Here is a 17,018-nt window from a genome sequence, read left to right as displayed (position 1 = left end):
TGAGTTCTTCAGGGTATAGTCCCAGTAGGGGGATTGCGGGGTCATATGGGAGGTTGATATCTAGAGCTTTTAGGAATCGCCACACTGTTTTCCACAGAGGTTGCACCAGTTTGCACTCCCACCAACAGTGTAGGAGTGTTCTGTTTTCACCACACCCTCTCCAGCAACTGTTATTTTGGAATTTATTTCTAAAAACTGGTGTATTTATTCTTACATGTTTAAAACTTCAGTTACCTCCATAGTAGTCTCTTATGCTTATCAGGACAGTTTTCCACTGCTCAAAATAGTTTTGAACTATTCTGATGCCTTTTAGTGCTTCTGCCATTTTCTGTTTCACTTCTTCCACTTCGGCAGAACACTTTTCTTTGAGGACTTTTTTCATCAGGGGAAACCAAAAAAAAGGTTTGAGTGAGATCTGGTGAATAAGGAGGGTGGGAAATGGGGGTCATACCATTTTGGGTCAAAAACTGCTGAGCACTCAGTTCGCAGTGAGGACAGGTGCGCTTATAAATCGTCCATCATTAAATGGGCAAACACATTGAAAGAATCTCCAAAAAAATATTCTCTAGAGCCTAATGCAGGCTCTCACAATAACACTAGCTGGTACACTGAAGCCAGTGGTTTCCTGAGCACTTACCTATCGGGGGAAGCCTGTACTGTAAGGGGCCCACCCTCCAAAAAATAATTCATGATTTTTGGGGGTACTCCTTCATATTTCAAACAGCTCTTGAATTCCTACTTGATTTCTCTGTGTTCCCCGTTGTCTCAACTTGAGTCTAAGCTGCTGTCCTCGTTTCCTCAGGAGATGGTAACAATGGACATTAGTCTCCCTGATGCATGGTTGCATGGTTCTTGATTCTCTCCCCTTTTCCACATGCCGCCGGAAGCTTTAACCCTCCAGAATGAGGCCCTACTCACTTCTTCGGCCTCAACTTGGGTCATATTTCTTAACACTCACACTTGAGCCACGGTGGACTGAATTGTCCACACATCCTCCATCTCCAAGCCAGTGTACTTGTTCCTGTCTCCGCCTAGAAAGCCATTGACTCTTCTACTTTGTGCAGGTCTTAAGTAATACTTCCTCAGGGAGGCCTTTCCTGATGTCTGAGGCCTGCTCAGTTCTCCCATCTCTCACAAAACTCTATCTCATGGGTCCCACTTATACTTATTCCAAGCTGGTTTTTACAAAAAAGCTATTTTCTCAAGGGAAGCGACCATCTCTTCTCCAGTTGCTGTCCCCAAAGGCTAGCGTCATTATTAGGTGTTCAGAAGGTAGTTCAAAGACACATGCACATACACACTCACAAAAAACAGATGAGTTGGAATGGAAGGCCTATAATCCCAGCACTTTAGGAGGCTGAGGTGAGAGGACTGCCTGAGCCCATGGGTTCAAGACCAGCCTGGGTAAGTTGGTGAGATCTCATCTCTACAATAAACCAAAACATTAGCTGGGTGCTAATTAGGTGTGCGCCTGTAGTTCCAGTTACTCAGAAGACTGAAGTGAAAGGATCGTCTGAGCCTAGCAGGTCAAGGTTGCAGTGGCTGTAAACATGACACTGCACTCCAGCCTGAGCGACAGAGTGACACTCTGACTCTACAAAAAAGAAAAAATAGGCCAGGCTTGGTAGCTCAGCCTGTAATCCCAGCACTTTGGGAGGCCGAGGTGAGTGGATTGCCTGAGCTGGCAGGTTTGAGACCAGCCTGGGCAACTTGGCGAGACCTCGTCTCCACAATAAATAAAAAATTAGCCGGTGTGGCAGCGCGTGCCTGTAGTTCTGGCTACTTGGGAGGCTGAGGCAGAAGGATTGCTGGAGCCTAGCAGGTTGACGCTGGGGTGGCCGTGAGTGTGCCACCTCACTTCAGCCTGGGTGATGGAGTGAGACTCCAACACACACACACACAAAAGAAAAAAATGTGTTATGAAAGTTAAAAGTTAAATTAGAAACAGTACAATTCATGACAGACTAGTAGGTCTTAGGTGATTTAGGCTTTTTTCTTCTGAGATCCCCTTTAGGAGTTTGCCAGAAATGCTTTCAGAATAATGCCGCATAATAATTGTAGCCTGGCTTCTTCTCCCACCCAGAACCCTCCACTCCTGGAAACCCCAACACTACCAAGAACATAAATCTTGTGCTTCATGGTCAGTCTGCCTCTGAGTATGTGCTCTAAACTAATGAACAAGCCTAACTGGCCACTAAGTGCTTGTATCTCATGGTGGATTTTTTTTTTTTTTTTTTTTTGAGTTGGAGTCTCAGTCTGCCATCCAGGCTGCCATTATGGTTCACTGCAACTTCAACCCCTGGGTTCAGGCAATCCTTCTGCCTCAGCCTCCCAAGTAACTGGAACTACAGGCATGTACCACCATGTCTGGCTAATTTTTTGATTCTTTTGTAGAGACAAGGTCTTGCTATACTGCCTAGGCTGGTCTGGAACTCCTAGGCTCAGGCGACACTCCCACCTTGACCTCCCAAAGTGCTAGAATTACATGTGTGAGCCACCATGCCTGTCCATTGTGGCATTTTTGTTTATTTCATGAATACCTTTATTATTTAAGTTGTCCTCAGTTTGCTGATAAAAAAATATGAAAATTACATGCTATGTTGTCATTTGCAAATTTGAGAACCAAAAATGATTTTATTCTCACAGATGTCAAGAGTCCACTCTTAGCAAGCTATTCCTAAATTTTACCCTCCCTCCAAAAGTCTTATCTAGTCTCTCTCACAGCACAGGTGCAAGGTTGCATCCTAAAATAGATCTAACATGTTTCTCACTTACACAGAAGGGTTGGAGTTTTCAGCGTTTCCTACTGATGACTTTTAATTAGGCTGTTGAATGAATGTAATGGTTCCTAAGGAAGTTAAGCTTCCGACTTTGCTCAGTTTGTTTGCTGGGAGCTTCTCAGATCCCTGGAGGCTCCCAGGGGAGAATGTCAGGCAGAGGTCAGGCTCTGGACAGACAACAACCAAACAGCCACAGGGATCAGATGAGAACTGGCAATCCCCTTATCAAGCCTCCCCTCTCTGGCTTGGCAGCCAGGCCAATCTTCCAGGGATGCCAGCTTGTGACAGTGAGCATGAGTCAAATTTAAAATTATTAGAGCTATTTATAATAATACTTGCAATTGTATAACATCTGTAGTTTACACAATGCTTTTATGTGCAGTCATGTGCCAGAGAGTGTAACACCGTGACATGATCTTCATATAATAATCGTGGACACTAACACTTACTGGGTGTGTGTGAGGGGGTAATACTTGATGAAATAATTATAATTGTATTCATTCCATTTGACAGAGGATAAGTATGGGTTCTGAGGTTCTGAAATGTCAAAAAAAAAAATCTCTGTAAGTATGCCTAGCTTGTAAGTGATGGGTGTAGTTATGTCCCATAAATCCAAGCTGCTTCTCACATTGGGGTCCGCTAGTTACGCATTTCAGAAAGTATCAACATGAGAGACAGATGGGATGAAAGACAGAGATTTATACTATGGATCTAATGCTTCACTCGGTGCATAGTAGGCTTAATTATCATTTGTTGATCTGATTCAAACCTGTAAAATGAGTCCCATGCAAACAAGTGGAAAGGTAAACAATGTTAAAACTGTCAAGACAAGAAAATGGCTTCCAGGAAAAAAAAATGAGAAAGAAATGTTGAATTCTATCAGTCAGGCCTTTCATCTTCTACGGCAGATCACAAATATGGAATTCCACTTATGAAACAGGAAACAGATTTGAGATATATCACGTGAATAAGGGAAGTTGTACTTGGGGTGGACTAGAAGGCCTTTCATTCATTGTAGCAACTACCTTATCTCTAGCCCTGAGTGCTGGAATTGTGGTTTTGGACAGAGTTGCTTGCTGTGGTATTAAGAAGAATGATGTGGAAGGCCAGCACCCAAGACAGGGACTTCCTTGAGATAGCTCCCCCTTCGGGATCATGATGACTGTCACTTTAGAAAACCCCAAGTCCTACAGGAAAAGGGTACCTTAAAGGGCAGAAAGCCTTGACATCCTGCTGTGAAGGACCGTAACAAGGCACAGCCAGTGACAAAGTACACTGATGGGGAGGGGGGGAGGAAGCTGATTATCTGGTTACCGAGCTTTTTTATTTGCAATTTTATCGTGAAAATCCGAAGCGCTGTCTTTTCACATTGACTCACAGCTCCTAATTGACCTTTATTCCCATAGTTCCTGTGCCTTTGAGATCCACTGCCTCTTGAATGGCTGCCTTCTCTGATTCCCCCTTCCTACTCCTCCCCGCACTTCTCATTTCTTCTGTTCTCCTTTCTGTTGCACCCTCAGGGAATCTAGAACTAGTTTTCAGGAGTGTTACAGAAGACCTGGCCTGCTGGTAACATGATCCCTTGCCAATTCATGCCCTTAACAGGACTGGAAACTTTCACTTTCAGCTCTCCAATCAAAATGTTTTGCTGCGTTTGTTTTTTAAATTTAAAAAAAAGTGGGAAAGTTATCTTACAAAGAGCACGAACATGTCAGAGGCAGGCAGAGCAAGCTGCATGCATCTGTGTGGAAGTCCCCTGAGACTGGTGAAGCCAGCAAGCTTTGTGCTGCCCTTGAAGGCTATGTCATGGTCTGCCGTTAATGGTCTTATCGGCAGAGCAAAAACTAATAAATCATGTGCTGTCAGCACAAGGGACCAAGTGCTTTCCTCCAAGGAGAGGATTCTGTTGTTTTGCTGGGCCACCCAGTGAAGTGGTAAACATGGCACCCCCTGCCAGTGAGAGACAAGTTCCTCCTATTCGTTTCTTTTAAGGTGATTTTTTTGAGATGTGATTTATATACCATAACACTCATGCACCTCGATTGTAACGTTTACTGATTTTCTTTGAGTAGATTTCCTGAGTTGCGCAATCATCACCACAAACTAATTTTAAGATATTTCTGTCACCCCAAAGAGATCTCTTGTGCCCGTTAGTAGTCAACCCTTGTTCCACTCCTCAGTCCCAGGCAACCTCTAGTCTGTTTTCTGTTTTTACATGTTTGCTTTATCTGGATGTTATATATAAATGGGATAATACAAATTGTGCTCTTTTGTGTCTGGTTTCTTTATGTTTCTGAGATTCATCTATGTCATAGTATGTCGGCAAATAGTATTCCATTGCATGACTAGGCCACATTGTGTTTATTCACTCACTGTTTGATGGACATTTGAATTGTTTCCATTTTTTGGATATTAATAATGATGCCATCATATTCTTGGTGAACTAAAAATAATGAGATGGAAAGTGCTTGGGGTTTGGAGGCAGGTTGAGTCCTGACTCTGATATCTACTACCTTGGTTAACTGTAAGATTTATTTCCTTGTCAGAGTGGAGGTAATTAATCCCTTTCCTACCTTGCTTCTGGAGTACTTGTAAGATTCAAATGAGATTATATATGTGAAGTGTTTTGTGAACTGTAAAACACAGGACCCACGAAAGGAATCATTATTGAAGTAGTCTTTCCAGATGTTAAAACAAACTAGATGTTTCTCAAGATTCTTTTTCCATTCTAAGGGCAAATTATTAAGTCTTTAAGCTGCAGAAAACATCTACACTTTTTCTTCTGTAGACTTGGGGTTCTTGCCCTCTTTCCCTTATCAAAGTCTGTTATTTAGAAAGGACTTAATATCATTTTACCTCACTTAAATGCATTTGCATTTTAAGGCTTATTTTTGATGGTCAAATATGGTTTTCTGTTTGTTTGGTTTTCTGTTGAAGAGCAAGTATTCAGATATTCTAGTCATTGTGGGACATATACAAGTCAGTATAGTTGAAGTTAAGGTTCACTCAGGGTATTCTCCAACCCATAGTCTCAATTTAGTCTCTTGGATACCTCAGGTGACTGTGGTGCAGAGTTGAGCCCACAGAGAAGACTGGGTGCGGAGTTGAGCCCAGACTGAGGGGCTGCAAACGAGTAAAAATGAAGTCCAAGCAAATGCTACCATCCTCCAGCCAAAGGTGAATAAAATTTCATCATTGAAACAATATTACACCAATTTGGGCAACTATCTCTTCAGGGGTATTCAGACATTCAGGAACTTAGACTGTTGACCCCTGGATGCCATCTCTAGTTGTTAACCTCCACAAAGCATACAAAATCACCTCCTTGAGAAGACAGTGTGGACTTTGCTTCAAACAGAATGAACCAGATACTAGTGTCTCACACACGCTCAACCCAAAGGTAAGTGTCACATTTTGCTCCCGCTGTGATTCTACTATAGCCAACACTATTGGTTGCTTCCTAGAAGTTTTATCTTAAATCTCCTTGGGAGATCCCGGGATGAGACACTGGCAGGGTGCAGCCAAGGCTGTCCCCAGTTCACCGGCATCTGAAGCACAGCATGTGAGTACCTGTCAAGTGCCTCGGATGGAATGGCTGGCCAACCCGCCTCAGAACTCAGGCGCTTCCAAGTGCCCAGATTCAGATTACTAGACTGTCTCTTTCTGAAAACAGCAAATCCCCAGCCCTCTCCAGCACTCCCTGGTTACACAACACAGGCCACTAAGGTCAAATGAGTCTATTCCTTCTACGCATCTTCTCCCCTGAGAAGCCCTTACTTTCCTTGTCAACAGTGGATAATCAGGGCTTTATTAGGCAAAAGAATATGTGGAGTTTTATTACTGAGAGGCTATTCTCTGTTAAGTTTTCATTCTGTGAATGTTGCCAAAGTATTTAAAGATGAGGGTGAGATGCCATATATATTCCTTACATTATTGTTTTCATACTTTCAGATCTAAAATGACAATCTGTAGCCCTGCACTGTGAGGCGAAGGTTCTTGAGTTTTGTGACTCTGTCACTGGCATTGCCACTATGCAATGATAATAATGAGCACTCAGGTTAGCCATGCACTTACTTTATGTTGGATATAGAACTTTATACTGATCTCATATAGTGCTGGTCTCACATCTTGTTCAAAATCAAACAACTAATAATTTACAGAGCCTGGTCCAAAATGATTCACAGTTTGTTTTGTTTATTTATGTATTTATTTATTTTTATAGAGACGAGGACTCTCTATGTTGCCCAGGCTGGTCTTGGATTCCTGGCCTTAAGCAATCCTTCCACCTTGGCCTCCCCAAGTGCTAGGATTTCAGGTGTGAGCCACTATACCTGGCCTGTTTTTTATGGTAATATTTATCTGCATAAACTCAGGTCACTATAAAGGTAATTGGTATCTTTTTTGTAGTTTTAAAATTGATGACAATTGTATATATTTATGTGTACAGAATGATGTTTTGAAATATGTATACTTTGTGGACTGGCTAAATTGAATTAATTAGCGTATGCATTACTTCACATAATTACTATTTTTGTGATGAGAACACTTAAAATTACTCTCTTGGAGATTTTCAGATATACAATGCATTGTTATTAACTATAATCACTATGTTGTACAATAAAAGTCTTGAATATACTTCTTGTTTAACTGAAATTGTGTAGTCTTTGGCTAACATTTCTCCAATTCCCCTCACCTCCCAGGTCCTGGAAACCATCATTTTACCTTCTCCTTTCATGAGTTTCCTTTTTTAGATTCTACAGATAAGTGAGATCACATTGTATTTTTCTTTCTGTGCCCAGCTTACTTCATGTAGTAAATATCTATTTAAGTACAAAGTATATATCCTTGCCTACTGCATTACATAGGGCACTGCAATTACATACCACCCTACAATGTATGAATATATATATGCATATATGTGTGCTATGTGTGTATATGTCATATACACATACTTGTGTGTGCATATATATATATGTATATAATGTTCATTTTGTTTCACAAATAACTTGAAGCTCCTTAGAATTTATGTATTCCTAAGTAATTTCTGATTTGGAAGGCAGCTATGTACACATAACAGTAATGTGACTTGAAACTACAATTTGCATAGGAATTTCTGGTCAAAGGTTAATGACGAGAGAAAGGCTTAAGTGTGTTCTCTGTGTCATAAAAAACTCCATCTTGTAGTTTCCATGCAGTCTGAGCCATACTTACCAGGAGTTCAAAAGCCTGATTAAAGGTCGTGTGACCCATGAATATTTACTGTACATTTATACAATTTTTTGCATCTTCTGCATTTTCACTCCATTGCCTGAAAATGTGTCCCATGACTAAGGAAAAGGACTAGGTCATATTCTTCAGAAGGCATTTGATTTCAATGTCCTTCTTGAAATTATTTTTTAGCCAGAAATGGAGATTCTATTTAGTCTTGGGCAGTAGGAAACTAAACAAAACACACTTAAGAGAGTGTTCAGATCTGTCTTTTCCCACCCCCAGTTTTTGTGTGATATAAAACAAAATCAACAGCCACCGACACCTTGGCAGCATGGGAAGATGTCATCCAAACTTCACCATGTCAGTTGTGCAGTGGTCAAACAGGCTCCACTGTAGAATGTTTGGCTTCTCCTAAGGCTGATTGGGAAAAGCCACTGTTGTTCTCTCTTGAAAAAAGTGACATACTCTAGAAGAAACAGAGTCCCAATGAGATGGAAATTAAGTCCTCTTTCCATCCACCCTTCTCAAAAATAAAAACACTGCTGGAAAAGCCCAAAATGTGGTGAGTGAGAGATCAGATCTGTTTTGGATACAGTAGTTGCTTTAGTTTCATAAAACACATTTTCTCCTGCTTCACAAATGCCAAAAGACCCATTTTCAAAATTCATAGCATGTGCAGTTAATCCATATCTGTACATCCAAGTATTTCTTGAATATATTTATACAAAACTACAAAGAAAATGTCAAAGCTTTAGTGTACTAAAATTTGATATCCATAGTATCATATAGCAGACTTACATTCTCAGTTTTATTTTTTATTTATTAGAGCAATTTTTTGTAACAATGCATTTTAGCCACAGCTAAGAGAGCAATATAGGAGTCATGAAGTCCTATACACAAAACATTACAGTTCAAATTAAATACATTACACTTTAATTTACATAAAACATATCCTCTGAGGAATATAAGAAATTAAAATTATAGCCCTCATTGTAATGTTTTCAAAATACTTATCTATCTTTCAAAGGTAACTAAAGCTAAATACAACTTGAAAACTTTACAAACCAGTGAGATATTACTATTGAAAAAATATAGTAACTCTTAAAATAAAAATAAATATAAGAAAAATGCATTATTAAAACCTAAGAATAATACACTTAAGCATTACTAAGATTATATAGCTAATTGCGAAATTTTAAACTATCATTTCATCCCAATCACTGATGGCTTTTGTCTAGGTCTTATGTAACATTCATTCATTCAGTATATTCAACAAATACTTAGTGAACTCTGTGCTCTAGGGAATGTGAGGAAGCACTGGAAAACAGACCTAGACCCTGCCCCCATGGAGCTTACAGTCTAGTGGGGAAGACAGCTGGGAGCAAAAGCGCCTCTAACAACAAGTTCTGTGCTGGGGCCTTGCATGCTAGAGGAAGCGACATGTCAGCTGAGACCTGTAGGGTAAAGGGGAGCTGATCAGATGAAGAGGAGTAGAAAAAACAGAAAGAGGGTTCCAGGGAGATGGAGCATGAAAAGACCCCGAGGTGCAAGAGAGCATGGTCTATTCCATGACTGTGGTTCCCATGGAAGGGTCCTCAGATACTTGCTGGGTCACAGTGAAATTTTCACTCATCCATGGAGAAATGAGGACAGTATGGTAAAGTCATTGTATTTTAATGACTGAATTTATGGCCATCTTATTTTCTGGCATTAACATGACACCCATTTTATGAAATGGCAGTGAGAGTAGACGCTAATTAAAAAAAAATAGTCGACCCTATTTTTTTTTTGAGTTGGAGTCTCACTCCTTCGCCCAGACCGGAGTGCAGTGGCCACTCCCGGCCACCGCAGCCTCGACCTGCTGGGCTCCGGCGACCCTTCCGCCTCAGCCTTCCGAGTAGCCGGAATTACAGGCGCGCACTACCACGCCCGGCTCATTTTTGATTTATTGTAGAGATGAGGTCTCGCTGCCCAGGCGGGTCTCGAACCCGCGAGTTAACTAGCCAAAAACTGCTGGTGCATAAAACCTCAAAGTCTAAAAATCACGGCTTAAAAAGAAACTCCTAGAATGTGCTTAATATGGTTAAATGGAAGAGAGGAAAGCGACATATTAAGAGATAAGGCTAAAGAGGAAGGGCCATGTAAGAACTTTGGACTCTAATCCAAGAGTAGTGGGAATGACCTTAAGCAGGAAAGTGAAACTCTGCTTGCATCTGTAAAAGACCATTCTGGGATGCTGTGTGTGGGACAAGGCGAGACAGAGGCAGGCAAGCCAGACAAGCAGCACTGGAAAAAAGAGAAAGCAGTTCGTCTTAGGGCCAATTTAGAGAGGAGCTGAATAGAAGGTGACTTCAGGAGATAAACTGAATAGGATTTGACGATTTGTTTTACTGGGTGAGGAAAATGGAGTGGTCAAGTCTGTCATTCAGGCTTTTTTTCTTTGGAAACTGAATCGATCATTGTGCTAACTATTGAATGTAAGAGAAAGAGTTTTTTGTTTTTGTTTTTTGTTTTGGAGAAAGGTAGTGAGTTCATTTGGGGACATGTTGAATTTGAGGTGTCTTTGTGTTCCAATGTCCATTAGGCCAATTGTCTACATAGGTCTGAAGCACACAAGAGAAAGAGGCGAGTTTCAGATAGATTTTGTAGTCACCAGCAAAGTGACGCAGAGCATGAATGCAGATGAAATTTCCCAGAGAACAAAACATAAGGAGAGAAGAGGACTGAAGATCGATTTCTAAAGGATCAGCAGCAGATGAGCAACTTAGAAAGAAGCCAGAGAACAAGGCACTGTAAAACCAAGGAAGGAGGGAAGGAGGTGCCGTTTCAAGGAAGGAGCAGGGCACAGTGTCAGAGGCTGCTGGACTTAAGGGGCAAGGAACTGAAGGATTCTCACTGACGTTAGCAACAAAGAGGTTTAATAGGAACCTTGAGAAAAGCTGCAGAGGGGCAGAGGCCAGATCACAGTGTGAACCTGCAGGCAGGCAGAAGCTCAATGCCGTGGGGCCACTGAAGACCAGAGAAACTGGCCACAAATCAGCAGGAGGTGTGGGTTTGAGAAAGTGGTTGTTTCTTAAACACAGAGACTTGATGGTGGATATTGTAGGGGCCACTTGACGGGGAAAGTTTGGAGAATCGTAGCAAGCAAAGATAATCAATAGAAACTGAAATACAAATATTGACTATCTGTAAAAAAATGTAAAGGTCTTTAAACACATAAGTCATGGTGTTCCCATAAGAACAGATGAGCTACCTGTAAAATTGTCAACGAACTTAAATACGTTTCAGGATTTAAAATGATTCCAGGGAATCACATTTTAAAATATTTTAGAAGTCACATTTTAAAATGCTATTTTTAAGTTATGGCAGTTTTAGCTCTTGTCCATAGAGATCATACTCTTTAAATAATATGTATCTTTGAATAACTGGTGGTAGAGGAAGCTTCTCCATTGAGGCTGGCTGGCAGAGTCGCTGGAGTCCCATAAGTCTTCTAATTTTTAACCGACACAAATGCTTTAATGAGCAAGGATTCTCTAAAAGGAATGGGGAAAAGGAGGGAAAAAAAATTTAAATATTGATGTATTAGTGGATTAACCTCCAAGACACAGACTGTTTTAGAATAACACAAATAGTGTCATTCTAAAAAAACACATATGCATACTTTAGCAACTGGTGATTTCAAGCAAAATTCAAATTGCAATGAAGTATTCTAGACCACTCCCCTAAAATGTAAATTTCATGAGGGCAAAGATTGGTCTGTCTCTGTGCCAGGAAAGGAGTCTGGCTCACAGTAGGTGTTCACCTAGAATTTGTTAAATGTTCACCTCTCCTCTAAATCAATCTTTCTGATAAATAATTACGCAGGGAACATTGATGCAAATGATTCCATATATCATCCATAATTTAATCTGAGGTTTCCAATGTCTGATACCAAAACATTTTATATTCTCCACAAATATACTGATGTCATTTAAATATCTGATATTTTCAATCCTCACTTTATCTATATTATAATAAAAATATAGATGTTTTATACCAGCAATATGAATGAATGAAAGAGCAGCACAGCCCACAAACTTAGACAGGGGCTCTAGACTCAGCTTGGATTATAATCCTGGCTCTTAGTGTTTGTGTGGCCTTGGGCAAGTTACTTAGCCTCTTTGATTGAGTATTCTTGTTTGTGAAATATAGATAACAATGGTACCTACCTCATAGGGTTGTTTGAAGGTTAGATAAATTAAATCATGTAAAGTGTTAGAAAAGTGCTGAATATATTGTTAACATTAATGTAATGATGATTAGCATTGTAACCATTCAATGTTAACCATTACTCAACTCAATAATAAACATGATTACATCTCTATTACATTTGATATTATAAACATTCAAATTAGCTTTTTAAATTAATAAAATGTTTTCCAGAAATTACTAAGGCAACATTATTATTACTAAAATAAATGGAAAAATTTCATCATAAAATATTACTATTTCACTGAGTGATCTATTACAGAAACAAAGAAGCGAGTATTGTACATTCTCACCCATAAGTGGACCTTGAACAACTACCGTAACACTGTAAGAAAGGGGTTGGCAGTAGTGGAAAACTGCCGGGGGTGGGGGGCACACCTCATCAACAAAGGTACCTGCACAATGAACACTTGTATACATAACCCTGAAGTGTATCCCCCATTTAAAATTAAAAAAATAAATACAATTTCTTCCCTACCAAATGAACTGCCTTCCATATACCTAGACAAATTCTGACATCCAGTGGCCAGCTGTACTCATAGCAATCAACTGACTTCGACTGATAGAATAAACAGAAACCCCACAAAAATTTCCCAATTTTATTCTTTCTTGGATTGCCTTTCCAAAATCATCAGAATTGGTGATTCTTTTGCAATAAAAACATGCGGACAACTAGTTGCCATTTAGAAGCAAAATTTGTTCTTGTTAACACAGGCAGTACCAGGGTATTGTAGAAAGAGCCTGTGTGAGTGAAAACAGACAAGGATTCAAATCCTTCCTTTGTTATTTTATATTTTTATTTCTTTGAGAAATAAGTTTATCTGAGCTTTAGCATTTCTCCCCTTGCAATCTCCTTATGATTTTTAACCTTTTTTATTGCAAAATAAAATACAAATAAACTACACATAGGTATAGTTCTATAAATTATGAGAAGTGATTATTAGGGGAACATCTTCAATCACCTCACAGGTCATGAAATATAACTTTGCCAGACACCCCAGGATTTTCTTTACAATCCATCCACCTTCATCCCTTCCCTCTCCCACAAGTAATTCTGACTTGTATCATAATCACTTTCTTTAGAGTTTCATCATCTAATTGCACTATCCTTATACTATAATATTGTATATATTGTATTAGTATATATACCTATACTATAGTATTGATAATATATATTTCTTAATGTTGATATATGTTCTTTAAGTCTTTTTTCTTTTCTGAGTTAGAGTCTCACTGTCATCCAGGCTGGAGTGCAGTGTTACTATCATGGCTCCCTGTAGCCTCAACCTCCAGAGGTCATTGATCCTTCTGCCTCAGCCTTCCTCTACCTCAGTTCTCCCGAGTTCCTGGAACTACACATGCGTGCTAGCATGCTTAGCAAAAAAAATTTTTTTTAAGTTGGCGTCTCATTCTGTGGCCCAGGCCGGAGTGCAGTGGCACGCTTACCGCCACCCTAGCATCCACCTGCTGGGCTCCGGTGATCCTTCCATCTCAGTCTTCCAAGTAGCTGGAACTACAGGCCCGCGATACCAGCCCGGCTAATTTTTGATTTTTATTGTAGAGACGAGGTCTCACCATGTTGCCCAGGCTGGTCTCAAACCTGCGGCGTCAGGCAATTCTCTCGCCTTGGTCTCTCAAAGTGCTGGGATTACAGGTTGAAGCCACTGGGCCCGGCCTAGAAAAAAATTTTTTTTTTTTTTAATTGGAGTCTCACTCTGTCGCCCACACTGGAGTGCAGTGGCACGCTCGTAGCCACCACAGCCTCGCCCTGCTGGGCTCTGGCGATCCTTCTGCCTCAGCCTTCCAAGTAGCTGAAACAACAGGCGAGTGCTACCACGCCTGGCTAATTTTTTGATTTATTGTAGTGATGAGGTCTCGCCAAGTTGCCCAGGCGGGTCTCGAACCCGCGGGCTCAGGCAATCCACTCACCTCAGCCTCCCAAAGCATGGGATTACAGGCTGAGCCACCGAGCCTGATTGTGGCCTAGAAAATTTAAAAAATTTTTTGTAGAGCCAATGTCTCCCTATGTTGCCTAGGCTGGTCTCAAACTCCTGGGCTCAAGCAATCCTCTCAACTAGGCTTCCCAAAGTCCTAGGACTACAGGTGTAAATTACCATGCCCAGCCTCCTAAATCTTTTCTAATTAACAAATTCTTCTCTCCATCCCCTTCCTGAAGAACCCAGATTCCCTGTCGTTTCCCATAGTCTGAATTTTATTGATTGTATTTTCATGGTGCTGTTCCATACATGCCCTGTTGTCTTCTCTATTTTTTACAGATTAATAATTGGATCCAAAGACGTGATCAAACACAGATTTGATCTCTTCAGTAAAACTATAGCTGGTGCTATACTCATTCTTTACTGGCTGCATAATGTGGTATTTGCAGCAGCTGATGCTCAATGACTGTGTCTATTGGTTTGCTAGGGGCAGCAAAATGGTGATATCTAATTATATCATTTCTTTTTCACCTATTATTTGGAGTACTTTTATGAAGGGATGCTTTTTCTCATCTATTCTTTAGTTACGAATGGCACAACTCATATAGGTAAGGCAAAGAAATGCTTACATCTTTTTTAAAAAAAAACCAATTTTCAAGATAATGAGTTGATTTTATATCATCCTCTGGAGCTGACCAGTTGCTTTTAAGAAACTAATGTATTTAAACATGTTAGGTAGGTTTCAACTCATTGAAATAATATCCTTTTTGAAATTTAAACTGTCCCATCTTTGGCCAGTGGGAGACTCTTCAAGTTGGCCGCTGAATTATTTTGGCATGTTTGTTGTAGCCTTTAAGAGTTTCTTTGCTATCTGGCATGACCAGATTGTTCAAGGCTCATCTTGTACATTTCCTTCCCCAGATGCAATCATGTATTTCTTAAAAACAACAAACCTTGTTTCTTTTTGTAGGAAATGACATTTTCAGGCCCAAATATGGATATTAGAGCTGCTTATTGCACCTAGGTTTATTACTATCTCTAAGGCTTATCTTTAGAGTGACAGGCAGACACACACACACACACACACGCACGCACACACGCACACACACACGCATACACACAGTCACACATGCATCCACACACTTTCAAAGCAAAATATCTTGAGTTCATATTGATACTTCTAATTTAAATTCAGGGCTGCAGGATTTTTCTTTAATTGCTTCCATATTGCATCTGTATTTTTTTCTTCCACACTGACAATTTTGGGCCTTAAGAATACAAAGGGCCAGGTGTGGTAGCTCAGTCTGTAATCCCAGCACTTTGGGAGTCCGAGAGGAGAGGATTGCCTGAGTCCAGGGGTTTGAGACCCGCCAGGGCAGCTTGGTGAGACCTTGTCTCTACAATAAATCACAAAAATAGCTGGGTGTGGTGATGTGCATCTGTAGTTCCAGCTACTTGGAAGACAGGCAGAAGGATCACCTGAGCCCAGCAGGTCGAGGCTGCAGTGGCCACGAGCGTACCACTGCACTCCAGCCCGGGCAACAAAGAGTGAGACTCCAACTCAAAAAAAAAAAAAAAAAAAAGAATACAAAGAATAATGAATTTGGAATATTCATTAATTACTAATTTACTGAATGTGTCATTCTTAGCATAACAATATTAATATTATGCCACCATAAGTATTTTAAAATATTTGAAAATAAATGTTTTTTAAATTTTTATTGCATGTTATTTATTTTATTTACCAATATTTAAAAATAAATAGTTGTGTCGTATCTACTTTATGAGAGCATATGGCCATTACATATTATACTTTCTTCTTTTTAACTCTCACTTAGTCTTAGTATTCTGTTTAATATTAGTCCTATGCTGATATGTCTCTCATCATTTGGGATCATCTAAAAGTCATTTTTTAATGAATCCTTCAGAAGACAATCAGATGGACAATATTCCCTGAGTTTCTACATGCTGACAACAATCCACCTGCATTATAATCGAAAGTCATCTTTCCTGTGTCTGCATTCTTGATCACATTTTCCTTCCATGGATAGTCTTAAATATGTTACTTCAATTTCTTTTGGCATAAAGTCTTGTTGATAACAGGTTTAGTAATAATCTATTTTTTCCTCATAAACTGCTTGTTCTTTTTGCCTACATGCCCCCAAAATAGAGTAACTTAGAGCTTGTAGTTTCAAATTCTTCTTTTCATTAGAGAAAGTTTTTCTTGAAATTTAGTTTTTTGTATTCATTCTGTTCCCTTGACTTGGTTTTCCTTTCCAAGGAATCCTATTATTCATTTGTGAATTCTTGATTGTTTGTCTTCAGTGTCTATCATTGTCAGATCCTTTTATCTATTTCTTCATTTTTATTTGTTTTTAAAGTTTTTCTTTTTCTGTCTCTCAAGGTTTTATCTAGTGTTATCAGTTCTTGTTTGAATTCTTGGTCAGTCTTCATATTTGAAATTAAGTTTTTCTTTTTATTTCTAAATCTTTGCTCAGTTCCATTACCTCATTTCTGACTCATGTTCTAGTTTGGACTCAGGTTGTTCTTTCATATCTTTTACCATGTTTCCCATGTCTTTTAGTTCATTTTGAAATAGAAGATTTCAATTTTGATCTGTTCTGAGAGTGTGTTTTTGTGTGTGTATATTCATTGTGGGGATGTTATTTTGTTCCTTTCTCCATTTTTCTTATAATAACTATGTGGGATTTGACTATGATAATTTTCTGTTGCTCCTTTTATATGTATATTTAGTTTTCTTGTATGCTGCTTGGTTCAAGATAGCTCTTCTAACTTTACAGTTTCGTAAGCTATTCTTTTCTTGCAATGATTCAAAATATGG

At 39.6% G+C, this 17,018-nt stretch overlaps 1 protein-coding gene across 1 annotated transcript in view; it reads right to left on the bottom strand.

Annotated features, from left to right (window-relative positions):
• Positions 1 to 11,351: 11,351 nt before the first annotated feature.
• Positions 11,352 to 17,018, bottom strand: part of ASB15 (ankyrin repeat and SOCS box containing 15) — a 31,167-nt gene continuing 25,500 nt past the window's right edge. Inside the window, exon 10 of the mRNA XM_008057071.1 lies at positions 11,352 to 11,524. Within this exon, the coding sequence (XP_008055262.1) occupies positions 11,352 to 11,524 (173 nt within the window). The remainder of the gene's footprint in view (positions 11,525 to 17,018) is intronic.

This window comes from Carlito syrichta, unplaced genomic scaffold (assembly GCF_000164805.1).
Source record: "Carlito syrichta isolate Samal-C Ts95f unplaced genomic scaffold, Tarsius_syrichta-2.0.1 Scaffold302715, whole genome shotgun sequence".
Lineage (NCBI taxonomy): Eukaryota > Metazoa > Chordata > Mammalia > Primates > Tarsiidae > Carlito > Carlito syrichta.
This window is presented reverse-complemented; position numbering and strand designations above follow the sequence as displayed.